The 26245-nt window shown below is 53.2% G+C and overlaps 2 protein-coding genes across 2 annotated transcripts in view; one reads left to right on the top strand and one right to left on the bottom strand.

Annotated features, from left to right (window-relative positions):
* The window catches only part of LOC100908626 (hemicentin-1), a 104237-nt gene that overhangs the window by 24297 nt on the left and 53695 nt on the right, over window positions 1-26245 (bottom strand). Inside the window, exons 2-4 of the mRNA XM_029113052.1 lie at window positions 18215-18439; window positions 11953-12078; window positions 1885-2015 (exon numbers count right to left, since the gene is read on the bottom strand). Of these exons, the coding sequence (XP_028968885.1) occupies window positions 1885-2015; window positions 11953-12078; window positions 18215-18439 (482 nt within the window). The remainder of the gene's footprint in view (window positions 1-1884; window positions 2016-11952; window positions 12079-18214; window positions 18440-26245) is intronic.
* LOC100903299 (ras-related protein Rac1-like) lies at window positions 13707-14410 on the top strand. Its single transcript, XM_003738491.2, has one exon. The coding sequence runs from the start codon at window positions 13832-13834 to the stop codon at window positions 14408-14410; it is 579 nt and encodes a 192-aa protein (XP_003738539.1). The 5' UTR covers window positions 13707-13831.

The raw sequence follows: 26245 nt of genomic DNA, 5'->3' as shown, positions 1-26245 counted from the left end.
GACCTCGCGGCTGCCCGAAACCTCCTTTGTCTCGTTCGTGATCGAAACGATAGAATAAAAGTGACATGGCGGAGATTCGGATTCGTCAAGCTACACGGACATAATAAAATTCACTCGATCGTCGACCTTCCCATCTCGTCGACGACGAGTCCACTCCACTTAATAAGTCCACAGTTCTGTTCCCGAAAAGTTGACGGGATCCGATCTCGAAAGTTCGATCAGGGTGGAGGAAGCGGCGGCGGGAGAGCTAATAGCGAGCTCTGAATTGAACCAAAAGGTTTCGCCCTCCCGAGCTCAGGCCGAAAAGAGTTAGTGTCAATCTCCCAGCGGAATGGGCCGGGACACTTCAACGTTGCCGGCAGCCGCTCACCATTCCCTCGACCGGCACAACACCATCAGCACTCGCGTTTCGTCTGTAACTACAAGCCTTTACCACTACCCTCGAACCATCTACTACTGAAGTCTCGCCGTCCGCCCATGGAGCCGTTTGCCTGGAGCGTGATGAGCATCGCCCCGAGCGTACTACGAGCTGAGAGGCTAACTTGTTTGTTCGAGAGACTCCCTCGAGTATAGAGCGGATTCTACCTCTCAGTCAGTCAGTCAGTCACACTTTAGGAGTTCAGCAGTCAGGTATTCAATCTTCCGGGCCCTAGTCGAGCTGGCTGACTTACTCTCCGACTGCTCTCGGTATCACAGAATCATGAAGCACAGTGCAAGCCACGTGAACTCTCGAACAAATTGGATTCGTTGCGATTTGAGCGGGAGCGTCCCGAGGAAAGACGAGGGCGAATACGGAAATAACTCATGTGGCTGTAGCAGCTGCCGATGCTTTTTTTGGGGCTTTCAATCCGAGCGCTGCCGTCGGAAAAAATACGAGACGCCACGGACAAAAACATGGACCGGATGTAGGGGAGGGAATCGGGGCAAAGTGCCTTCGGCTCTCTTTCAAGTGGGATTATCCAGACTTTGATTTAGCCTCGCCCCACGTCGCAAGCGGCTCCTGTTCGAACAACTGAAAATTTCGAAAGCTCCACGTATCGGATCTCGGCGTCTCTATTTCACTCGTTGTCTGCTCGCTCACTCGTCCCCTCCCTTCGTGGGAGCGAAGTACGACTACCTCGTGCACCGACCGACGGCGCGGCGAGTGAAGGGAATTGGGGAGCAGCACCGTGTCTTTCTCGACCCGAACGGACTGGAGCTCTTGCGATGGTTCCTCGGACTCAGAAAAATGCTGAAAAACTTCGCCGATTGTCCCCTATCGCCCCATTAGATAAAGGCCGGAAATCGTGGATTGTGCATCGGAATTCCGAAAGAAAAATGAGGCGGCATGATCGAGAGGAACGAGAATCTACAGGGAGGAGATCAAACAGATCGATCGGAAGCACTTTTTAATCCAATGTTGGCGGCTCTCCGGCATCGATGTTTGATCGCAAACTTCGTTAGGATACTCCGCTTCGATGACCATGACAGCGTTTTTCCTCAGGCCTGACGGAGCTCAAGTCAGCTTATGTATGATGAGCAGCCGAATCTCATCTCTTTGTGGATCTGTCTATATCTTCATTTTCATCTCCTGCCGCCCTCGCTGATGAAGGATATCATCTCCACCAGGGCCGACCTCCAGCCTGCCCGGCGACCAGTCAAGGCGACGGCCGTCCTGCCAAGAAACGGACGGGCAAACGCTGACCGGGGTGGTGTCTCTTGGCGCCTCGCTCAATTACTGTCACCCACGCGCCACCAAAGGATTAGGATTGAATCAGTCAGTCAGTCGGTCGGTCGCTCGGTGAGTCGGCCGGTCGGTCGGCCGGGCCGTTGGGTCTGTCGGTCGTTCGCTGGGTCAGCTAGCTCTGGGTCGGTTGTAAGCTCCGCCTGGGTCGATCATCTTACCATAGAGGCTGGACGCCCTTGAAGTGACACGCAATCCAAGACGATGGTTTGTCCCTCGATGAATGGCCCTAGTACAGAGCCGCTGTCGAGCACTCGGCCCTCGAGACGCATCACAGGATCCTGGGGCTCGACTGGAACGAAAAATGTGAAAATTGTTAGTTTAGGAGATTATCCATAAGTGAATGCTCCGAGCTCAATCTGCAATTACCTACTCAATTACTCAGTCTGCAGTCCACAGAGCTGAGACCAGGAGCCGAGCTCGCGAACATAGAAACTGAAGCGGATTCATGCGTGCTCGTTGGGCTCCCTATCGTTTGCTCGCGCGTTGGACACCTGCGGTACCGATCTCGGCTTACGCGTCTTACGGAACTACGGGCCATTTCCGACTACGCTCTGGTGGGCTTTCTGCACTGTTATATCACAGAACCGAGTATCTCTCGACTCGATCTCCCATCTTCCAGAGCGCGGGGGGGGTGGCGCAGTATTCTCGGAGATAGGGATCTTACAGCGAAGCGGAACAACAGAAGCTCTGGCCCTGAGTTGCAGCTGTGTCCTTAGGTGCAGGGCGCGACCCGCAAGGCAATCATCGAACATCATCGGCGATCTCCTTTTTCTTCATAATACATACGTCTCAAGGGTTTGCGCCTTAACGGCTTATCATGTGGAGCGAATCGTGTCCGCCGATCGACCACGAAATCGTACAAATTCGATTGGTTTTATCGCTCTCGATAGACACCGGCTCAGAATCAAGGGACAACTAATCACATCGCCCTGAGATCTGAGATCCTTTCTGATTTCCGATTTTTCAATAATTCAGAATGCCAGGATAAGTGTCAGAATCGAGAAATATCCGACGGGATGGAGTAAGATAGCTGTGACGCTTCGGGTGGGATCGTTGGTAAATGCGTTGATCTCAGAACGGAAGTACCTACGATGATACAAATCCGTCCGACGACCGGAGCGCCGTCGCGACAAATACAGTACCCGCGGAGTTTCCATGGGGAGACCTGTGATTCGGCGCAAATTGACCAACGCTGGAAGTTGGTCCGTCACTTTGTTCCCGGGTCCCGAGATAGACTTGGATCGGGCTCGGCACGCGTCACCCCGGTAACCAGCGATTCGCCGGTCACAGATACGTCTGATCTCTAGAATTTCCGTTCCAGGAGGTCCGGTCGTCGGCGCTCGCTTGCCGAGCTCGGACATTGGAATCGGATCGGGGAGTTCAGTGTCTCCCCAGATCCCTAATCAGGACTGATAGACGAGAGAGAAAACATGCATGACCGAGAAACCCAAAACAGGGCTGAAGAATCGATGGTCAACGCAAAACATCGTGGCTCTCAGCCAGATTCCTAACCATCCGATCGGACACCGCAGAATCACAAATGATCTGCGTATCACTCCAAGAGACTCGGCGCCCACAACACGCAGCCCTTATGACAATATCGCAAGGAGTGGCATGACTAGCGGCTTATAACAACGCGCACAGTCGACGAGGACTCCTGCACGAGGTCGTGGATTCTCTCGGAGTCCCATTGCATAGATTGTTCCTCCGACGGGAGATAACTGGACGTTGCGTGTATCTGATGAGAGAATATCGGTCTTATTGGCTCGCTGCCTGCTCTGGCGCCCAATCGGGTCCGGGGATAACGGCCGAGGCAGGAGGCCAAGCGGTGGCAGCGGCGCCGACGGCAGCTATAGCAGTCAGCCAGCCACCCTCGTTGCGAACTATCTTGCGGCCAATCCATCCCTTGGGAGATATCCTCTCCTTATCTCTCATTCTTGCCGCTTCTTTTCGCCGCCTCGTTTTCTTCTCTCTCGGAAGAGCCCCTGTCCCGCCGCGGGCTTAGAGCCCCCCGACGAGGTCCCCTCATCCCGTTCCTCATGGTCAAACGGCGTTGTTGTAATTATGGCGTCCCTACGTAATGCCCCCATGGATTGAAAGGACAGACGCCTTTGCCCGTCAGCCGACAGGCCGGCCGGGCTGCCTGCCTTCCGTACGTCTTTCCAGACGGACAGTCACCCGCGCACCACCCTGCTTGCAATCGATTCATCTACGTTCATTCATCTACGAATCTATATTTGCACCGACAAAACCATCGTTCGATATTCTCCTCGTCGGAGGGTCCCTTCTCTCGTCGCTTCCGACCGCCCGTCGGTCGGTCGGGGAGGATCCGAACACAGGTTGGCAAACAACCTACTCCCGCGCGAGAGTACGCTCCACATAGAAGAGATACGGGGGCTGACTGACATGGAAATGAAAGCCCGCATCGCTCGAGCCATTGCTACTACTGTAATCGGCCTGGGTAGTCGGTGGATGGTGGTAGAGTAATTGAAGGGTTGTTGTCTTGTTCCTCGAAGCGGTGGACGGATGTGCGTTCGATAGCGCTTCGCATAGTTCTTCTTGCCTCTGCATGACCGGCTCTCGTTGCCTCGCCCCCTCCATTCCTCCCGCACAGCCTGTGTGGATGCTATAAGTATCAGAAAGTGTGCGACCGGACCCCATTCATTTACACCTTCGACTCTCCAGAGACTTTGGCATTGCGGTCGGTGCCGCCTCTGCGTCTGCGATTGCGGGTCCATATGAGTCGGGCCGATACTCTCGTAGAACTCATCGCTCTCTTAGGAAGGACATATCGGATTAGGGTGTTTAAAAACGCTGCTATGCTTTGGTTCCATGCTATGCATACCGTTTTCCCGTCAACGTCGTCGTCGTCGTCGAGAGTAGAAAAAAACAATCCATAGCGAAGCTTGCAAATGGTAATTCCCGCTTGGAATAGAAAATCTCGCGGCGGCGTCATTGAGACGCGGGGCTTGGACACGAAGGAAATCGGGACCTCGTTCGTACTGTCTTGGTGGGATCCGTGACGTCGGCAGCGAGAGCGATTGAGTTCCAGAAGAACGAGTGGCCGAAAGTAAATTTGAGGTGAGGAACGAGAATGTGCGAAAGTTCAGCGCATCTGTCCGCTGCGCTCGTGCGCTTCGGCAGCGACTGTGGGCGGCAGGTCTGTGAAGCAGGGCGATAACGGGATTGAAGTCGGGGTGGGGGGGCAACTCGAACAAAAAAAAACGTGCTCGGATAGAGAATGTGATTCATTCCCAGGAGGAACCGATATCACTTACAAAGTGCCGTTCTCCCGACTGTTATTCTCTTCGGACCAGGTCAGCAACTTTGTCTGCCTGTAAGTCTGCCCACTCCCGTCTCCTTCCATTTTTTGTCGTGCATGTGCACTGCAAGAGATCCTCCTTTCCCCCAAGCTGTGTATCCCAGAATCGCCGAGGGCGGGAGCTGTTCGATTCCTCGCTTTCACTTCCGGAGATTCGATGAGACAATTTTGTCTGTACAATTTTATTTTATTTTTCCTGTTTTCGGGAGAAATGTCCCGTGTGTCGAACGGGCCCCCGAGTCGACGGACAGGTTGTGCGCGACGCCTTCAATTCATGACCGATTCATGGAGCGATTCAGACGAGTCGGTTGGCTTCCTTTTGGCTTTTGCACCCGTGCAGTGGGTTCGATAGTTGTGCCTCGCTCCATAGCGAACAAATGGCCTTGCCGAAACTGCAGCGGCAAGCCTTCGCCGCTGCTACCCGCGTTGAATATATCAACGGCAAACCATCAAGACAAGCTGTCGACAATGTCGTCGTCTCTCACACTGTTAGAAACCTTCGGCGGCCTCAGCGGCGGCACCCCAATCGAGAACGGGCTTGGTCACTTGACCGTGAGAAAACGAGGGAACGACGCGGGCCGATGCGTCGGATTCGGGATCGTCCTCGATCAGGGAGAAGCCGAAGGGAAGCGGAAGACGGCGCAATTCAGGTTGAGTCTTAAATTCTGGGACTCAAACGCAAGCTCGATCCGCACGCACCACAACAGGACAAATGGTTCATAATTCCTCCTTCAGCCCAAGGGAGGAAATTCATATTTTCCGAATCGAATGAGCTCAAGGGAGTACGGGAGTCGAGGGTTCCAATAATAATCATAGAAGAACCGAGGGCCACGTGAACACCCTTCTTTCGATGGAATAAATTGGCAAGGAGAATTCGGCGCGTGAGGCGACCGAGAGAGCAGAGAGAGGTTTCCAAGACCGGAGCACCGTTCCAAGACGACCGATGGCCATCGAGTAGTCGTTGCAAATGCCGCAGCCGTTACAGCCGACGTCTACGTAAATGCTTTACAATGACGGCCGAAAGGGCGGCCTAAGTAAACTGCCTCAAACTTCTTGTTCCCGACTTCCAGATTTTTTCTTCGGTCTCCCATTATTCGACCGCTTCTCTTCTTCCCCAAGACATGTACCGGAAACACAATCGATTCGTTAGTTTTCGAATTTGAACTTATCGCGCGGCTCACTGCGGATTAACTCGGTCGGGCGTCCGAGACGTTTGGCATTCCTTGTAAGCTCATTCATTGAGCGAAGAAAGGCATGGCGGCGAATCGCAGGCGAATTACGATCCGAGTTTTCAAAGGCCTTCTCTCGGAGCCAAGGGATGAAACAGAGCCGATGGAAAAGAAATCCAGCGTTCGAGCACCCGGCAAGCTCATGCTGAGCGGACTCATTGCGGAAATCTCGGCTCGAACATGATGGAGGAGACTTGGGGCACCGAGAGAGGACTTGAGGAAGAGTAACGAGGATTGCTGTAGTCGAATGCTGGCGGGAAAAAAAATCTTGCCTCTTCACAAAAATGCAACCATCCAATCAGCCAAGTTTTCCATCCACATCGGCTGAGGGAGAAGAGAGCCGAAGAAAAAGTCTATCTAGTCGAGTGCAGACAAAAAACCGAAATGTTGAGTTTTCGCTACTTTTTCCCATCTGCTTGATTTTCTTCGAATCACATAAATCTCATATCACCGAATGAGACCCTCAATTACATGAACGAGAACACCAGTGAGCTTGAGAGGATTCCGAGAGTAATCCTCAGATGAGGCAGATCGGGACGCAGACGGGATTCGCCTTGAAACTCACAGCGTATGAGCGCAGTATATTCGGGCGGAAAATTCGAGCGCGATAGGATTCTGCCATTGACCTCTCGAGCGCCCAAGGTCTTAAGTGTGACTCAGAATAATAGAAGTTCCTCTATTCCTCTGTCTGATCGGCTGATTATTTTGCTTCCTTTATGTACGTCTGTCTAAATCGCCGGATCGTCCCGCTGCCTACTCCCATACTCCGGCTTGTCGAGTCTTGCAGCCGTTCCTTGATTCTTCCCCTCTCTGAACAGGAAAATCCCTTTCCTACTTGGTTTTTCCCCCACGGCTCTCATGAGCGGACCCCGGACATCCGGAGATTTCAGGAAACTCTTCTCGCCAGTGAGTCTTAAAGCCGGGCGAACAGGGAAGCGACCGGCAAGTCTCCGCCACGGAGCGACCGAGGAGAAGCGGAAGCGTCTTTGTGGGAATCGTCGTCGCGGCAGTCGACCGGGTTATGGAAACCGAAGGAGAATCAGAAGAGAGAGAGCCGCGGCAAACTCTTCTGAGATCTCGGGGATTTTCGTGCGGACTTGAAGATGAACTGGGGTCACCCGCGCTCCTTCCCTCCTAAGCCGAATCTCTTTTCCTCATTTTTTATTTATTCCTCACTCTCCCTATTTTTCGCCCTCATTCTCTCTCCCTCGACCACGCTTGTCTCTACCACATTTTGCTTGAGCCTAGACTCGCTATTTTTCACCCTCTCGTCCATGCCCTGGCTTCCCACCTCGCACCGCGCTTCCATCCCGCCCCAGGTCCGCTCCCCGGAATTTCCTCCATTAAATAATACGACAGACGAAAAAATCAGGCTTCCCATCTGAGCCCCGGGTTTAAATCAGAGCTCTAAGGACCGGGTCCACCAAACTAGCAGCCGGTCTTGATTTGCATTGAAATGCACACGTTCCGCGTCCAGCTAGTCCTCTCGAAGCCTTCACTTCCCTAACCAAGTCTCATTTTTATCCCGGTCGAGCGCTTCCTTCGGCAAGCGGAGGCCGGTTCTCTCTTGAATTCAAACCGTCTCCATCTCCGACGCTGCCTTCCGAGATTTTTCCCCTCTTCCTAAATCAAGTCGTGATCACACAATCTCACTAAGAAAGGCGTTCACCGTCGCTAGAACACCTGCATAGTCGAGATCAACCAGAAAGACTCTGCGTGAGCGCGATCCTCCAGATCAGCAGCGTCAGCACCGACCAAACTGGTCCTCGCCGGCCCGCTGGAATACGTTCGATGATAAGATAAAGTTAACGAGCAGTTCGACCGCATTAGGCTCGCAGTCAGAGCTTTTTCCCCCGTCCTGTCGACTGGAATACTACGGGTTATACCCGATACGCCCTCCGCCTGCTCAACGAACCTGACTCGAGTATTCCCGTCAGCCCAACCCTCCGAGCCGAAATTCCTGTGCTTTCCCGCACCCTTTTCTCCCTGGGCTTGTTTCTTCATCCCGATCGACTCCCGATACCCTCTTCGACTCCAAGTACTTCTACTCTACGCCACGGCCTCCCTCTTCTCGTCATTTCTTCGATCGTTTAGAACTCTCCCTGAGTCGATCTCTTGCCCTCCCCGAGTCACACCCTGTGTTCCGTATGTGGCCATTGTATCTTCTTGCATCTCTCCCTCGACGGCAGAAAGAGAGGAAGCCTTGTTGTTCCTCGCTCGATTCCCTAATCTTCTTCTGCCTCCGACAGTCCCCTCTGATGCCCCGTTAGCCCCGAATCCTTCTTTCTCAGAGCCGACGCTGTAGCTCTTCCCTCTCTCTCTGCTACATAACACGCCCTCTGGCTGTAAATCAGGCGATTTTTCGCTCGATAGATAGCGCAACGTATTATCGTGCGACTCCCCCTCCGCCGTTCTCCCTACCGCTAGAGTAAACTCAGGTGGATTTAGCGGTAGATCGTTCAGCGAGGCTTTCAACACACCCCCGAAAGACCAACGTCATCAGGATATCGGATGTTCGAGAGTTTGCTTGATCTCCTCAGAATTCCGTCGGATCTTCGTTCGGTTGCTTGAGACGCGAACTTTGAGGAGAATTCGCTCGTTTCCAGATTTCAGGTCGGGTCGCTGGGAGCCCTCCTCCCTTGGAGCGCTCTAAGTGTCTTACAGTTTATCGCTCGCGAGTCTAGGGAACATGAAGATTTCTTTCCTGAATGGATCGGCGAGCGGAGAGGCGACGATGCCGGCTCTGTTATACTTTCTCCTATTTTCGAAGAGACCGAAATTATATGTTCGCTTGTTGTCGGCTTCTGAACTCTTCCCGTCTTTATCTCACCGAGAAGCCTCTGCGGTGTTCGGAATGGATTGGATCCGCGTCCGACGATTCGGTTATGCTCACTGCGTTTTTCCGCTCCGATCCGCCTATCCCTGTGAGACCATTCAAACATCTTGAGAGGAAAATCGGAATGGCTCTCACTCGCCACTAGCCGACGAGCTCTTTTATTCCTCCCCCTATACCTTGCTTCGCCTCCCCAACCGTAGATTTCTTCACCGTCCCCGATTCGATCTCGACCTCAAGTCTTCTCCTTCACGCACGTTTCTCCCGCCTCCGAACATTCTCTCAACGGAATCGAGATGTCTGCTGTCTGTTACCGGAGCGGCTATTCTGCGCATTCTCTCGCCCCCGTCGAGGAACTCGAAGACGAGCGAAATGATGGAAATGCAGCCATGGAAAGAGTTCCAGTCAGCAGAAGAACACGTTATAGAAGGGGGAGAGAATTCGGCACAGAACAAAAATGTAATTTTCAGCAGAACGAGTGACACAAAAACCAGAATGAGTTGCTGCTGTGTCAAGAGTCCTTCCTGCCCTCCTACTCTTTCCGTTTCGTTCTTCATTTCCGTGTGAGGATGCTCCGACGATCGAGGAAATTTCCCCCGAGCCGAACGGCGCATAGAGGCAACGGGGGAACTCCGCGGGAAAATACGGGGCATATTTTTGCAGAAGTCCTATTCAGAGTCTCTAGACTCCGAAGGCAGGATGGAGCGAATCCAGTTGGCGGGCTACAAGTTTTCGGTAGGAACTCGAAGACGAAATCCAAAATCCGAAGCGAATGTTGGGCGAGCGGCCGACGAACGGAAAGACGTGCAGACGAACGTATTGGGACGTGCGCTTGACTAAGCAGGCCTACCCCTGAACGCTGAAACGTTCACTCACTCGCTCGCTCGCCCACGCGTTCGCCTGCCGCCCGGTCGACACGTCCGCGTTCCGGAGTTCTCTTGCTTTATACGAATTCGCTCCATTCTATGTATGTGTTTGGAGCGAGCGAAAGAGGGCGAGAGACCGAGGGGATTCTCGCAACAGCATCAGCGGCAGCGAGAGTGGAAGAAGGGTTACAGCAAGAAGGGAACCTCCGAGACGAAGAACGAGTGCCGCTAGTAGGAGTTTATTTTGTCAAACGAATTCATGGGCTTAGCCGTCACGCATTCACCCTCCGGAGGAAGGCCAGATGGATGAACGAACTCGGGCAAAAGCATGATGATTGATAAATCGATCGAAAGTGAAGGGACATTCAACCTTGAGGTGACGGAACCGCGCCCCGCGTACCCGCGCCGCCCCGAATCGCCGTCGAGCACGGTGGAGCCATCTTGAGTTCGCGGAGAGAGCCTCGAGCGCAGTCCTGAAATTTCCTGTGCGCGACAGACCAGTTCGATCCAAGTGAAGTCGTACGTAATCCAAGTCGAGTCGGTCGAACCCGAGCGTTAAGACTGCAATTACCCCTAATTCCCCGATTACTTGGCAGCACCAAACCCGGGGTTAATTTTCGAATGCTCCGATGCATTTAACGACTCATAATAATGCGCACTCTCGTTCTGCATACGCGCTCGCTTGTCCGTCCGCTCTCTCGCTCGCACACACACCCAAATGAGAACTCGGCTAGTTGGGTTATGTATCTGTAGGTAGTATTTAATATAACACATACCACGCCAGTCCTTGGGGGTGGGTATTCGTCCGTCGGGTCAAACGTACGCGACCGCCGGACGGACGGCAGGGTGGGAAGTCCGACGGAAGTCCGCGGAACGTACGATCAGTATGAGCCGAGCCGGTGGACAAGCCTGCGTTTTCGTGCAGTTTCCCCCTTCGTAGATACAGCCAATGTTCCAGCCGCCATGATGGCTAAGCCGCCACAGATGCGGAAGGCGGCTTCGGCATGAGCGTTTCGCCGTGTCCCGTATGTGCAATTTGTTTCTAAATTGTTCAGCGAGCTCCAGACCGCGTTGGGAGAAACCGTCAAGCAGCCGCAGCGACGTCGTCGGAGCCGCTGCTGCTGTGGAGCAGAAGCCAAAAATGTTGACGAGAGCCAGGACTGCGGGAACGCAGTCGACGCAGACCATCTTCGTCTGTGAGTTAACATCGGCCTGAACCGCGGAAGCATCACCGAACCCGCTGGGAGCCGGTTCCACGCCTTCGACTCGTTTAGCGAGTTTGAAAGGATCTCGTGGATTTCGAAGGGAAGACCTTCGAGCCCCGTCTTCTTTCGCCTCTGCGACCTGTTCTCCCTTCGTCGTTCTCCTTGTCAACTTCTTTTAGCAGAGAAGCCGCGATCGGTCTCTCTCAAAGTCGACTGGCCGTCCACGCTCGGCTTTTATCGGGAGCCATCTTGAATCGCTCGACTTGGCACTTCTCGCTCTATCCCAACACGGGGAGTTCTCGTCGGGATTCGGAACCCGCAATTCGCCGCCTTTCGCTGGGTCTCAGCGTCATCAATTAACTTTCACTTTCATCAAGCACGCCTCAACCATTACCGTGATCAACAATGCGGTCATTGTGATTATCAGAGGAATCTCCATCGGCTCGCTCATCGGAACCTCCATCAATTATCTCTAAACAGCATCGAGCATTCACTTATCATCATTATCGTCAACAAGAACGAGCAGCGTTCGCCCATTGATCACGACGGTCGAGAACGAGGCCGTCATCAAACTTTTCTGAGCACCCTCCATAATTTGAAAGATCAGCTCTTTCCCAAATAAACCGCACTGGTGCATTCAGTGAGGTCGATGGTGGGCATTTCGTTCGTTGCTTCGAGCTATAGAGGAGAAGTCGACTGACTGTCGAGAGTACTTTTCCCACTGCGGGCAACTTAGAGGCCAATCAGTTGAGCATGCTGGAGTGAACTTACTTAGCGTTTGAAGATGCGTGAAAGAGAGCGATGGACATTCGCCTTGGACGTAGGTTACATCGCATTTGTAAGTGCCATCGTCGGTGACTTTTAGCGGGAAGATACGCAAGTGGGTGGACTCGTTACCTGAAAAAACGGAGGCCCATTAGAATTATTTGGGATCTTAACTTTCATTTGTAGTCTCAGGGAGCTTAATATCGCAACTTGTGACCACCCTCCAATCCCCCCTTCTCCCCCAAGGACCCTCCGGAGCTGGATCAGCAAAAGAAACGCTCATCATAATGGCTCGATGAATAATTGTAACACGCGGATTCATTAGAGCCGGCACGGATGCCGCTCGGGCAACTCTTCAAATCGGCTTCTCCCGAGCTTTTGAGGCGGCTCCGATCCCGTGGTAAACATCCAGCGGCAGCCCTCGGAATGAAGACTCAACGAACTCGGAGTGCGATCGAGTCCGATCGTGGTGACGTCAATGAGTAAGGAAATAAGCGATAGGACGGAATAGAGTACCGGAAGCAATTGCGGGTAGCTACAAGCCGGGAAGCCAGACTATCCTTCGCACACGCGTACCACCGAAGGCCAAGTTGGAGCGAAGCTATATTGGAAAGCCATATACGAGGAAAAAGAAGGAAGAAGAACGAACGAACGCACGAACAAGCTGCGTGAGAGAAAGAGGAGAAAAGACAGCGCATGCCCTCTAGCAGTGTCCAGCAACGCTGGAGGCTATGCTCGCTCCGCTTCCCTGTTTATATGCTAATGTTCCCGCAGGATTCCTTCATGAAGGTGTGACCCTCCCGCTCGCCTGCTTACTCGCGGATGCCTGGCCCGCCGCCACTTTCTTGCAAGTCACCTGAGTTAGCTTCGTCAGGGCCCAAGACCGGAATTCGGTGTAATTTAGATTTTGCGGAAGACGGCGACACAACTCCGGTCGTCCTCACAATTCAACCATCGTTCAAGAGCCGCGTCCCGAGAACTCTGGATGAAAGGGCAATAATTGTTGAGATACCACTTCATCCTCGAGTTTCATCTAGAAAATTATCGATTCGTCTCGATCTTTATAAACTCCTATCATGAATGTACGATTCGGGCTGCCGAGTAATTTTGGATATCTCCAAAAATCCTCGAAGAAATCCTATCGGAAAAAAAGCACTGAAGTTCAATCGGGCCGAAACAGAAAACGTGAATACTGAACTGTTAGAAATAGGGAAATCAATTAGATAGTGAGGCTCCGAGCCCCTTAGCTTAGAGAACCGATTCCGGGGTTCACCCCACTCGTGCATCGGGTGCGGTGAGCTTTTGATTCCAGAACCCCGACACTTAGCTAGACGAAGAGGACTCCGGAACCATCAATAACCCAATGACCCAATCTTCGACCGACTATTTGAGCTTAGATGGGCCCCTCTGCGGCGAGCCTTCATTCTCAAGCCAAGTTTCAACGCAAGACCATCGAGGACGCACAATATGTTCCCGTGGCGAATAGCTTGACGCCTCCAGTGATCTCAAGTACTCATGAATAGCTGTTATGACGACATGGTGTGCCAAGCGCACGACCCCTCCCAAATATTAGGTAATTTAATAAAGAGAACGTTCACTTCGAAAAAAAATCAAGTCCGATCTGAACTCCTTCGTCTGTCTAAGGGGGTTGAACCCTAACTAGATCACCCTAGGTAATCAAGCATCCTCGCGGAGGATAGCTCTCACCCTCTATACTGGATCTGTATTTAAGCAGCGCCTAGATAGAAATAAACGTCGCCAGGAGTGGAAGCAAGTGCGCTTTTCGGTGTGCTGCGAGATCCTAGGGCTAGAGGCCGTTAGCGGGATCTGCAGTCCGGGCGACCGTGCCCGGATCCTCTACAACGAAACCTGCTCCTAACTCACAATGCAGGCTATCAAATGTGTCGTTATAGGAGACGGAGCTGTCGGTAAGACATGCCTCCTCATCTCGTATACGACAAATGCCTTCCCTGGGGAGTATATTCCCACGGTTTTCGACAATTATTCGGCCAATGTGATGGTTGACGGGAAGCCTATCAACTTAGGTCTATGGGATACTGCCGGTCAGGAAGACTACGACAGGCTTCGTCCGCTGTCCTATCCACAAACCGATGTGTTTTTACTTTGCTTCTCGCTCGTGAACCCCGCATCGTTCGAAAACGTCCGCGCGAAGTGGTACCCGGAACTCAGTCTCCACTGTCCTAATACACCCATCGTCTTGGTCGGCTTGAAGTTCGACCTCCGGGATGACAAAGAAACCCTTGATAAGCTCCGTGACAGGAAGCTGGCTCCTATCACATATACTCAGGGGCTCGGTATGGCGAAAGAGATCAGCGCTGTCAAATATCTCGAGTGTTCTTCGTTGACTCAGAGAGGTTTGAAGAACGTTTTCGACGAGGCCATCCGCGCCGCCGTGTGTCCTCCGTACAAGCCGAAACCGAAAAGGAGATGCGTTCTCCTTTAGATCTTTCCCCGAATACTCTGTTCGCTGACATACAGGGTGAACATGGACGATTGAGCATAGTGCGGAAATATTCTAGGAAACCGAGGAATTCATGCCGAACACAAGGACGTTGTTGCGAGCTGCCCGACAAGGCGAGCGCTATTGCCAAGAATAAATGTATGTGAGAGTATATTATGTAAACGGTCTCGATGGTCTTGTATGTCGGACTGCAGGAAATAATTCACGCTTCGTATATGTTTATACCCCTTGTTAAAAAGCTCACGACACGAGGTTGTCACGCATGATGGCTCACGATGAATGTACGTAGGTGACATTCCCGCCAAGTCACGCGGTCCCGGAGCCCATCGGAAAGTTCCAGCTCGAAAGAGAGCAGCTCCCGAGACCCACTCGGCGCCAACATGAGCGATTGTCATCGTCGAAGGTGAAAATATTTGTTTCCTGCCCCTGATCGATGGAGACTCATTGTGAGTCCACTCCAGTCCGGACTACGGCTAGGTCAAGAATCGATGACCGCAGCCTGTAGGAGCTGCTATCGCGGTTGGCGGGAAGGAACTTCGATCACGTCGTTCCCGGACCAGAAGTGCTTACTCTATCGTTTCCTCCGGATCCTTCTCGAGCGGATCCCTCTCGTTCCCTCGGCTGGCCAATGCGGCCAACAACACTTAACAGCTCGTTTCCAAATCACATTTAGACGAGATCATTTGATTCTGCAGGCTGTCGGGAGAGGGGCGCTCCTCGATTTGTTCGTTACCTTTCCTCTACCGTTCGTTCGTTCCCTCGGTCGAGTCATCTCTGGCGAGTGCACCCTCATCGGATGAATCTCAGGGATGCTCTACCGTTGAGTCACCACTAACAGTGCGCAGGCAAGACAGCTTGCCGGTCGGTGTCTGGGTCGCCCGCTCAAACGGTGAGGCAGACTCCCACCGTCAGCTGCAACAATACTTCGAATGTCAGTCAGCTTTGATTATTGTTGAGAGGAGTCTCGTTGATCTCTCTCGCGGGGTTCCCTCCTTGTACTCGCTTTACACGCTGCTCCTCGTGGATCCTCCCTTGTTCTGACTTGTCACAGCTACATCTCGGTGCGGCCGGAGTGCAATAAGATTGTTTGGTTCAACGAGGAGTGCCGGGCCTTTTTATTGGTGGCACATACTTATCTCGGCGAATCCGTTTCGCCTCCTTTCGCATTCGCTATCTGTCCCCAGAGCCTCGCCCGCTAGGCCTCAGACCGGGTCTCAGAATCTCTCGTTGGGATGCGCGGAAAATACTGCACCTGCCGTAGGCTCGTATCTTTCCACCGCGCTCCGTATCGCTCCTTGTTGACGCGTCAAGCTCTCCAGGAGCTCTTCTTCTTTTGAACCGCCTCTCTAGAATTTCATCGCTCGGAGAAAGCGTATATTCGATGAAGCTAGACCCCACTTCCGTCTGCGAAATTCAATAGCCGTCGTGGAGGAGTTTCAGGAGAGATTCCCTGATATCAATCGATCCCGTCCGTGAAGTCTTTCGGGACGAAAAGCCGGAGAAAAATGTTGCGAGCTGGAATTGAATGGAACTTCGCAATCTTCGTATTGCTTATCGGGACGGCGGGTCGCGGGGCGAGTTAATCAAGTTGTGTGACGACCCGCACAACCCCGAGATTCCTCTTTTTTTTTGTCTCAGACCGGGAGCGGCCGAAAGTCGATCAGACCACCAACCACTCCAACATTGAATCATTTGTCCGATAGCGAACTTTCGCTGCGTCCGGAGCGCGTCGGTCCGCACAGTTTCCATCCAGTGTGCCCTATTTCGTGTTCCCCTTACATCGAAATCTTTTGCTCTGCAAACGCCATGCGGAAGGAGAGGAGGCTCTTGGCCGGGTCCAAGTCACCGTGGTAGTACTGAGAATGAATTGACTGATGAGTGAGTCTAAACCATGATGGGGTATCGCGCGAAGAATAGGATTTCTGTCTGGGCGGAACTCTAAACATCACAGCCGTTCGGGCGAAGCAAACTCGATTGCGAAGCGAAGCATGGCTTCCTTCGTCGAGCGGGGAACTCGCGAAGCGTGGCAGGAGTGTCCAGAGTTGACGGATCGAAGTGGAACCATGTGAAATAATTATCAGCGATCCGGGAAGCCTGGATCCACACCGGCATCGGAACGTGTCGTTTCTTCGATTCGAGTGGCGCTCGAGGGTCACAAACAGTGGTTAGTGGGGGTGCAGGGAGCTAAAGCCGAGCGGAATTATATCGATCGGTGGCTAATTCCCCGGAAGGTCTGTGTTCTCCTTTCAGCCTGTCTTGCGCCGCCAACCGAGCATTCTACACAGGGATCTATATCTCCCTTCTCTTCTATGCCCAGAACTAATCTGTCGCTTCCCTTTTCTTCGTCTCTTCGTCCAGAGGAATTTCTTTCTCTCCATCGGCAAGCGAGCCCGCAAGAAAGCCGTCGAGCAGGAGAGCACACAAGGCTAATTCTAGGCAGCTTGAGCCCTGCCGGAGGAGACGACCGTCTTCCGTTGGTCGACGAGAGTTCAAGTGTTCGATGACGCTGTGCAGGGATCACCATCAATATGTGCTCAATATTCTTTCTTCCCTGAGCTGTTCGTTCGGCTCGTTACGGAAAAAGCAAGACCGCGTCAGCTCCGGTCACCCCACTGCCCCCGATTTCCTCTCGCAGCCGCTGACTCTCGCTATGCCCTGGCTCTCTTTCGTTGAAAGTATGGCGTCCCGATATGAATTCCCTCCCCTTCTCGAATCAGCCCCGAATAGCCTTCTCGCTGACCCCTAATACCGTTCCCTTGTTATAGCTCTCCAGTAGTTCTCCCTCGGTTCTCGTCTAGCAGCCTTTCGATTTTTTCGCTGCCCTGACGTTCCGCCTGCTGTCGACGGGGCTCATTTCGTCGGCAGCTCGTTAAATTTCGCGCGTTTTCGGACTGATTCTAGCGAGAAGCCATTCATTTACCCCGACGTCCCTCAATCAGCTTTCTTATTGCCCGTCTCCCAGCCTGCCTTCAGCGGGGCGCGCGCTTGTTTGTTACGTGCGCTTAAAAATCATCGGTTCGCCAGCTTCGCACTCGTCGACTGGCGTGAGCAGGCCGAGCGAAACGGCTCCTGAGCGGGGAACAATATGAGGGCGTCTTAAGAAGCCTCCAGAAGCCTCGCCGACCCTTTCGAGTTAACCCAATTTACTGGGGAGGCCATCCGCTCCAACTGCGCCTTGTTGGCCACTGCCTTCTCCAGAGATTCTCAGCGAGTTCAAAATGCCCTGTTATGCCCGCGACCCCAGGACCCTCCCGCTCTGTCCCCGTTCGGGAGCTGCTGCGTCCGACGATTTTGTCTCGAGCTGGGGCTCCAAACAACAACGATTTGGCCTGAACTGGTAAAGTGGTGAGTTTTTTTTCCTATCGTGCAATAAAAGCGCCACCATGTCCGCACGCTCGTTACGAAATTGCCTCTTTTGGTAGACGTCTTTTATTATCACTATTATTTTGCTCATAATACGAGCAAGCATCGCATGCCTTTCTCTCTTTTGTCTCGCCGATCTTTCCGCCACGGCCTGTTCGCTCGACGAAGCTAATTCTCACGCACGCCGAGGGAAACTGTTGCCGACGCCTTCCAACATGGCGGCCGGCCAGGCTCTGGGAGGTACGGAAACGTTCCGAGGAACAGGTGTTCGAATCTTGGTCTCCGCAGAGCTTCATTCTTCGCTCAATCCCTCATCCAGGAATGCATGTTCGTGCATCGGTCGCGACGGGAATCCCTAACAATGGAATGGGGAGGGAGCAACAATTCGGTCGAGCTAGAATTTTATACTACGAGTATACTCACTGGCGTGGAACGCGGCTCGGTCCGGGTCGGCGAGGGGGCCGAGAACTCGATTTACGCTTTTACTGAACAAATAGACGCGTTCCCACTGTCCTCTCTGATTTAATTTTGTCCACGTGACCAAATAAACGCGTCCACAATGCTCTTCGTTGATGTCGCATTGCAGCGTCGCGGCACCTCCTACGAAGCCGCTCGAGTTGTGATGGCGATCTGAAACAACAGGAAGCACTTAGAAATACCGCTTGAATTGAAAATATCGATTTCGATGATTTCGGATCTGAGAAAACAAGCTCGTTGCGACAAGAAAGAATAACAAGGATAGCCACGTGCCGGAACATCCAATGAGGAGACACTTGCGCGTTTTATCGTCGCGCCAGAAATTAATTCATTAACGTTCGAGATTCTTGATCAGGCCCTGCAGGGTTCGCTTCGGCGCATTCGCTCATCGAGAGAGTTTCTGTGCGATCGTACCGGGAAGCCTCGGTCTGTCAGACGATTTGAGTTGCTTGAAGTTGGGCAACGGAGTCGGGCGACCGAAGAATCAATTATTCAACGGAACATCGTCTGGACGTTTGTTCGGCCTCCAACTCTGTTGTGTTTCATGTACAGAGAGCGTTTCGGATCCGCTTGATAGCTGTTGCCAATCGATGGACGCGCGTTAGAACATTTGCTGTGGGTCTGCCGGATCGATTCATGCCCCGCCGAATGTCCGAACGAGGCTCATGGATATTTTCCTAGGGAATCTGAAGCGAAATCCTCGACACCCGATAAAGAAAATATCCTAGTGCCAATCCGGATGCGGTTCAGAGTTTCGTCTTCTTCCGCGGAGATTCCGGCCGCATCGGAAAATTCGGAGGGCCGAAAATCCAACGAGCCATCCGCCAGGCGGTTTCCGTGTTCTCCTGCTCTGATTTGAGCTCCGGATGGTGCGGTCGGTGCATTAGGCTCCAAGGGCGAGCCCGGTCGATTCATGAGCAGAAACATGCGTTTTCGTCTTACGTACATACATGTGAGTGTCATTTCTATGACGTCGCGTCACCGACTCGAGGCCGAGTCGGGAGTTTGTCGGAAATATGTTGTTTCTGTCGAGTCCAATGGCTGAGCTCGCTTCAAAGAATCATGTCGGCTGATCACTGTTGGCAAGCGGGATGTGCCTGTCATTCAATTCCTGTCGAGGACGACTGCTGCCGGCAGCGTGCTCGATTGAAACAGCGCCGTCCTCCGACTGAACACCGAGCTGCCGCGACATCTCGTCTTGGGAAGGAAACAAATATCGACTAATGACGTCCGACGTTTTTTTAGAGGGCGACGCCCCGCATTTATAATGGGCACCACAACAGGTCCAATATATCGCTGGGTATCCGGGACGGAGCGCAGAATCCGAAAGATCCCTCTGAAGGCGTCTCGGAGGATGACGAAGTTTCCGCGAATCTAGATATCAGATCCTGTGATCAAGGACCGGCGTGTACTCTGTTCGGCCGAAAGACACTCGATAAGGGGCCTTGGTTCGTTAATTCCCGGCTGGTTAATCCTCGAACGGCGACGACATAATCATTTCTCCCGGTCACATGAAGCTCGTCTGAATGAATTAAAGATTAGGCCGGCTAAGGGTTTGTCAGCCAAAATGCAGCCAATTAATAATGCACGCCATAATGAATGTCTCTGATTGACAAGTCAGTGGATAAATGGAAGGCTGTTCCCGCCCAACGAAGGGACGGGAACTGGGAAAAAAGAACCTGAGTGATGAGGCTCCCTCTTCCCTCAACTTCCCCATAACCCCCTTCTTCCTAGTTCACCCGTCAGTCCTCTGTGTTCGAGTGGCCGCGCTGCGACCGCTCGTATAATTTATTCCGGACTCGAGTCAAGAGCTGAACACTCCTCAGAAGCGATGCGAAGAACAATGATTCCTCCATAAAGTCCTCCTCCACGCGCAGTCGGCTCGTTTTGCATGCTCAATGGACTTTCGAGATGCGACGGTCTCCCACTCCGTAATGATAGCTGTCCTCAGCCCCGTGAGGATGAGTGCCACGCGGCGACAGGGTAGAGACAAAGGGAATTCCGGAGGGGCGGTTCCGCTCCGAACATTTCGCCACAAGTGGAATTCCTTAGCTGCCCGAGACAGAACCGCTCGCAGGCCTATCGGAGCGATTCCAAGTCCCTGGCTCCTACCGAAGAACCGCGCTCCGGGACCATCTGGTATCGAACACGACGCGTAGAAAGATCATGTATCCGATGCGAGAAGTTTGTTCCGAAGACTCGCTTCCGATCCCGAAAAGAATATCTAGGAGACAGCAAAGAGGTTCTGGAGGGACGCAAAACCTACTCGCCAAGTTGTCAAAGCAGCTTGTCAGAGGTTATGTATTTCCTAGAAGTCACGTTGCTTGGAGAGCTCCTCGCATCAAAGTTGCACGATGGAAACTTTTCATTCAGCCCAGCGTTCATTCATCCTTTCTGTTCATTGATCCATTTATTTCTGTGCGAAAAAACTCTCTCGCACCCGCATGTCTCCCTTAGCCTGTCGTTCGTCTGCCCGTCTCGCTCGCTCGGCCTGCCAGCCTTTCTGCTGCCTTACTCAAATCCGCCTGCCCGCAAGCCAGCTACTAGCTGACGCGATGGCGAACACCGACCCACTCGGGACTCCTCCACTAATGGCTAAATCCCCTAAGAATCTGTCAATACGTGGCCCCCGCTGCTCGCGGATTATCTCGGCAGGGAAGCAAAGTTACTGGGAGAGAACGTTTCGAGAGAGGAAAATTCCCCTTCGTCATCTTAATGTTTGCTAATAAAGTGATCCTGTGCATTCCAAAATGAACCCCTCCTCAGGAGTGAACGGACGTGTCCGTTTGGAGTCCGATAGTAGATTCGGACGCTCCGGGATAGGTCCTGATTCGACGATCTTACGCACCGAGGCGAAGAAGGCGATCGGATCGCGTGTCGGTTACGAGGAATATCACCGACGGCTTGAATATCGTTTATCGATAGAACATCCCCCTTGATTTCGAGCGGAATGAAATGTATCAGAGAGTTCAGCTGTCATTCCGGGGAAAATGTGGAAATAGCCATCCTGGAAGACATGATTTTGTTGATGATCTCCACCAAACTTCTTCGGGCTGGACTACACTGCTGAGCTTCGAGAGCCAATGGAGCAAAGGAGCCAATTTCGCGCCATGACGAGCACGTTCGCACGAATAGTGACGGATGCGGTGAGCACTCGACCTCACGTTGTTTGTGATCTCAATCGAAGAGTTTTCGATCATTCTGCTCATTGACGATCACCCAGATGGGACCCAGTGATTTCCACAATCACCTCTTCTCGGCGCCCTTTCCCTCAACACCGCTTCTGGGCTTCTCTGGTCTGTCGGCATGACCCTGGGTAGAGCGAGCGACAGCGGACATTACCTCTCGATTCGAAGGGGAGACTTCGCCGCTCGGAAAGTATTTTCGATGAGTTCCCAACTCGTCCCCGAAATATTTCCCGCCAAGGCTTCCTTCCGACATCGAAGCCTTATTCGGTTAATAGCATAGAACTCTCCTTCAAAACGGATTTTTGAGAATTACCATTGGTTTCGAGTTCCCTCCGATTCGACAAAGTTCACAGCTCCCGGCGCCTCGACTATGGAGAGGTGTATAAGAATAAAAATGGAGAGATGAGTTAGTGGATTCGTCTTTCTACGGCCGACTGTGCATAGATATCATTCTCCCCGCTGCCTTGCCGTGCGTATAATGAATTATTATTGTAGCCACCCCGCTCGGGATGGTGCACTTTATCCGACGTCGCCACACGACTTGCATTGTGTCCCGGAGCCGGAGCCGCGTTCGTAGCACTCAGAGTACGAGAGAAGATCAACGGTGAACTCGGGCCCTCGAGAGGAACGTCTAAGCGGATTTTTCCCACCGGTGACATTCAAATTTGACGCCATCCGAGCCATCGAGACTCCGAGCCAAGTAGCTCGAGAATTCGTCTTTCTCCCCGTGTGGAATGGGATTGGGATGGAACACCGGTCGGCTGTCGCTTCCTGTTGCTTCTTGTATCCTACGAGTTCCCAATCTCTGTGACTCATCGAGTCCGCCAACCTTTCATTCATTTCCTCGGTAGTCCTCGTCGCGGTTTCCATCCGCCCCACTTTCGCCTCCTGTTCCTCGAGGGAAGGCTTCGCCTGAGCTCGCTGTAATAGTGGCGGCGATGTATGTTGTTTAGTCGACAAGACCCTCAGAGTCATGTTCCTCTCGTTTCGGCTCGAGAACCGACAGCGCTGACACACGTGAGCTCGTGTTGGTGAGAGTCTTCGTCTCCGATATCGTCGTTGTCGTCTCGTTCATCAGTCAAGCCTCGGAACCTCCGCGTCAACAAGACGTTGGTAGGTTCAAGAGCACGAGCTCGATCGGGAGCCCATCCAATCGATCCATCCACGACGCTCTGCGTGTCTAAGGATCGGTCAGAAAAAAGACCGCGATCCGGGGGAAAGAAACTTATTCGATAGAGGTGGAATGGGAATGGGTTCTCGTTTTTTTCGGTTCGAAATTCAGGCTCTGGTCCTTCCGTCCTGATGATGCCCGAGCACGGTCGAAATTCGAATACGTCATTCCGTTCGTCATCCACCGAGATTCTCTCTACCGGCCACGGCTTCATTCAACCAAGGATGCCTATCTATGATGTCATCCTGCCTAATCGCTCGGAGCGTAAATACGCACGTGGCTCCCACGCCAAATATTCGCTGTTTGTGCAATATCTCTGTCTCAATCGTCAGCAAGCCTAGGAATGGAGCACCGAAACTCGTGTGAGTAGCGGCTCCCCGTCGGAAGAGACACGAGGGCGCTCAATTCAAACCGCAGTTGCATTCGATGTATTGATCGACGAACAGAGACATGAGAAGAAAAAAATGTGCGATCTGAATCCACAAAGGAGCCGACGGACGCTGCCGACGATCGAATTTATCCAAAGAAAGTGCTCGCTGCCATTGTGCCCGAGCTGTTGCTTGTCTACTGGTCGGTCGTCCATTGGCTATTGTTGTTGACTGTCGCTGGTGATACCGATGCATGATTCACTACCGCGTCAATGGGGGTGGATTTCGACAAATTCTTACCTCCCTCCGACTAGAATCGATGAAGTCACTGTGTTTGTTTGCGTTTCCATGTTTGAGCCCGAATAGAGTCGCCGAGCCGGGCTCGAACTTCAAAGCAACAACACGCGCTCACTCACTCACATCCATTCACTTCGTGGAGCCTACGCGGCCCCGATCGCGGACTGCGCCGCGCCTGGGCGCGCCCCTCCGAGAGACCCCGAAAACGTCTGCGTCCCCTTTCGATCGGCACTCCCAGCTCCACGTACTTTGGACCTCTACGATCCGGCTCGAGCGAGCCGAGTTCCGACGCTCGCTTCCGATAATGTAGAAGTCACGGGAGAATTTCTCTTTCCGCGTCTATCGATGGAACCCACTACTGCCCTTACGGGAAGAGGATCGGTGTGTGCACGCGCGTCGTGCCGTCACTCCACGGCGTGTGCCAACGTATACTCAAAGCGAAAAATGCATTTTCTCAATCGCACACCGGGTTCGGGCTACGGGCAGGCTGCGCTCGAGTCGTCCTCGTGCGCGACGTACTCTGTCACCGAGATTTTTTCTATTCTGTTTTGCTCTTGATGACTGGCTTACTGCAGCCAGTCCAAATTGGGCTCGAGCCCGACAGCGAGCATGCGTCAGAATGAAGCTCCACAGCCATACGGGAACTGGCTCGCTTGTTCGCTCGATTGTTATCAATCAAGGGGCTTGCCTTCGACGCGAACTCATGGAGCTCACGTATATTCCACGTAACACGCTCGCTGCCATGGATCCGGAATGCGACGGCCAGTCACAGCCGATACTGCGGCTTCTGAGGTCAAACGAAGGTCCGGGACGGAGACGAATTAGTGGACGGTTCGCTCGCTTTTATTCGAGCGTGTTTGGATCTGCTTGAACGTGTCTTACGCGAGCTGAAGTCGCGACGGAGCAGTTTGTCATGTGGCAATCTATCGGGCCACCTTATCGATGTGCCGGCATTCTTTTCCCCTCCGGAGCGGAGAATTTCGGCGGAAAGCCCGCGACGAGCAGGGCCTTCCGAGATGGAACCTTCTCCGCTTTGTTGTCGACGGAGCCGTTGTTTGTCCGAGGCTGTCGGATACCTTATCACCTCAGAGCTTACTGTTAGCAGTGATCTCGGGTTTTGTTGCTATTGTGTTGCCTCTGCGACGCGGCCGTCGAGGAGCTCGAACCAGCGAGCGTGCTCAAACGAACCCGGATCGTTGCAGAGGGAGCCGACAGAAGTCAGCGAAAAGCCAATATAAACTGATGTCAGGAACGCCGGGACATCGTCGTTCGCACTCCTGGGGACCCGAAGGTTCCCGCGCATCCCGTCAAGCGCTACCAGGTCCGTTTTTTTTCTGACGGCATTGGTGTTCGAAAAGAATGGTCAGAGCCTACAACCATCGTCGAATCTCTGGAGAACGGCCGACTTCAGAAGGATACTTCAGAGAGTTCGCCAGCCGGACGGCCGAACGCCCGCCCGGTCAGCACCAGCAGCGGCGGCATCGTCGAGGAGAAGAAGGCAGCTATCAGATCCCCGTCTCCATTCTCTTCTCATCTCGACACCCTTTGGACCCTCGTTCGCCTCCGTCGTCGTCGTCGTCGAGTTTCCCGCCCCCGAAACTCCTCTGCTGGGCCCTCTCCATTGAAGTCCAGCGGGCTTTCGGGCGCTTGCTTGTCTAGTATTCTGACTCCTTGTCAGCCCGACCGGTGCTCAGCCAGATTCCCCTCCGCGCTCGGAAGCCCTTCCGGTCGCTTCGTTTAGTAATCTTCGGTAAAGCGACAACACACTCTTCCCGTCCGTCCAAGCGAGCGACCGAGCAACCGACCGACCGACCCACCCCGCTGCCCCCTACCGCGAGAGGTCGGGACGAGAACGGTGGATTTGCGCGGTTTGACCCAGACGGAAGCCCGCGTTAAAGTCAGACTGGCTTACCGGCTGAAAAAGTTCTCGCTTCAATGTAATAGGTCCCCAGCTGGGCTGATGCGAGGCGCTCGCGGCTGTAGCGTTGGGCCGAGGGAAGCTTTTTCCTTTCTCCCGTCCGCCCGCGGTTTCTGCTAGGCCTTCGTCATTGCCCCCGCGCGAGAGAGAGAAGTGCGCGGGAGCGAATGGTCGCGAGCAAGAATAGAGAACGAGAGGCGGCACTGAGCGGGAACTCGCAGGAGTCACACAACGCGGATTGGGTGTGATCCCCGATCGATTCGGGGCAAATCGGTCCGATCTCAAGGCAGGTATGGTGCCGGAACTCGAACTCTCGAAACGGCAGGGCTCGGCTGGAAATCCAGCTCGTGAGATAACACCGATCATGTCCTGAATGCGGTGATTTTGAGGAAGCGCTCACGCGTTGAGGCCGTTCGTTGGTCCAAACGACGATTGGTACATTCAATTACCCATTCGACCATTCGGGTGAATACCTGAGGCGGGTTTGGGCAATATTTGACGAGCAGCGATGCGACGAGCATTCATTCGTCGCCCGATTTGACCGAGTGGCGCTCCTCGATCCGAATCCTTGTTGCCGCCGTCGTTGCGGCTTCATTCATGAGGAGACCGTTTGTAGCGTTCGTTCATCCATGTATGCGAGTCGGTGACCTCTGCGTTCCGGGAATTCCCTTCGAGGAAGACCTCGAATGACCGCGTAGGACGAGTCGAGCAGATGAGCTCCGTGCCGTTGTTTGGTTGAGTTCGAGCATTCTCCCTCCCACTCCAAACGAAGTGGCAAAGTGATCGAGGCTCATACGGTGCTCATTTCTCTATCCGTTCCGTATGCGGCGCTAAGAAGAGATGGATGGACGACTTGTCCCGACCTGAGCAGATGCATGATTCCCATAGATAATGTGGATGATTGAAACATCAGGACTTGGGCCGCGAGCCGCGACGGTGTTGATGTGGGCTGAGCGCGTGAAATACTGCAACATCTGTTTTTGCATCTCCGTTCTTTATTCATGTCCATTTTTCGCCGCCCGCCGATGGCTGTCA

This window comes from Galendromus occidentalis, unplaced genomic scaffold (assembly GCF_000255335.2).
Source record: "Galendromus occidentalis unplaced genomic scaffold, Mocc_1.1 scf7180000076006, whole genome shotgun sequence".
In the NCBI taxonomy this organism is placed as follows: Eukaryota; Metazoa; Arthropoda; class Arachnida; order Mesostigmata; family Phytoseiidae; genus Galendromus; species Galendromus occidentalis.
The sequence above is the reverse complement of the archived record's forward strand: the minus strand, read 5'-3'. Positions and strand labels throughout refer to the sequence as shown.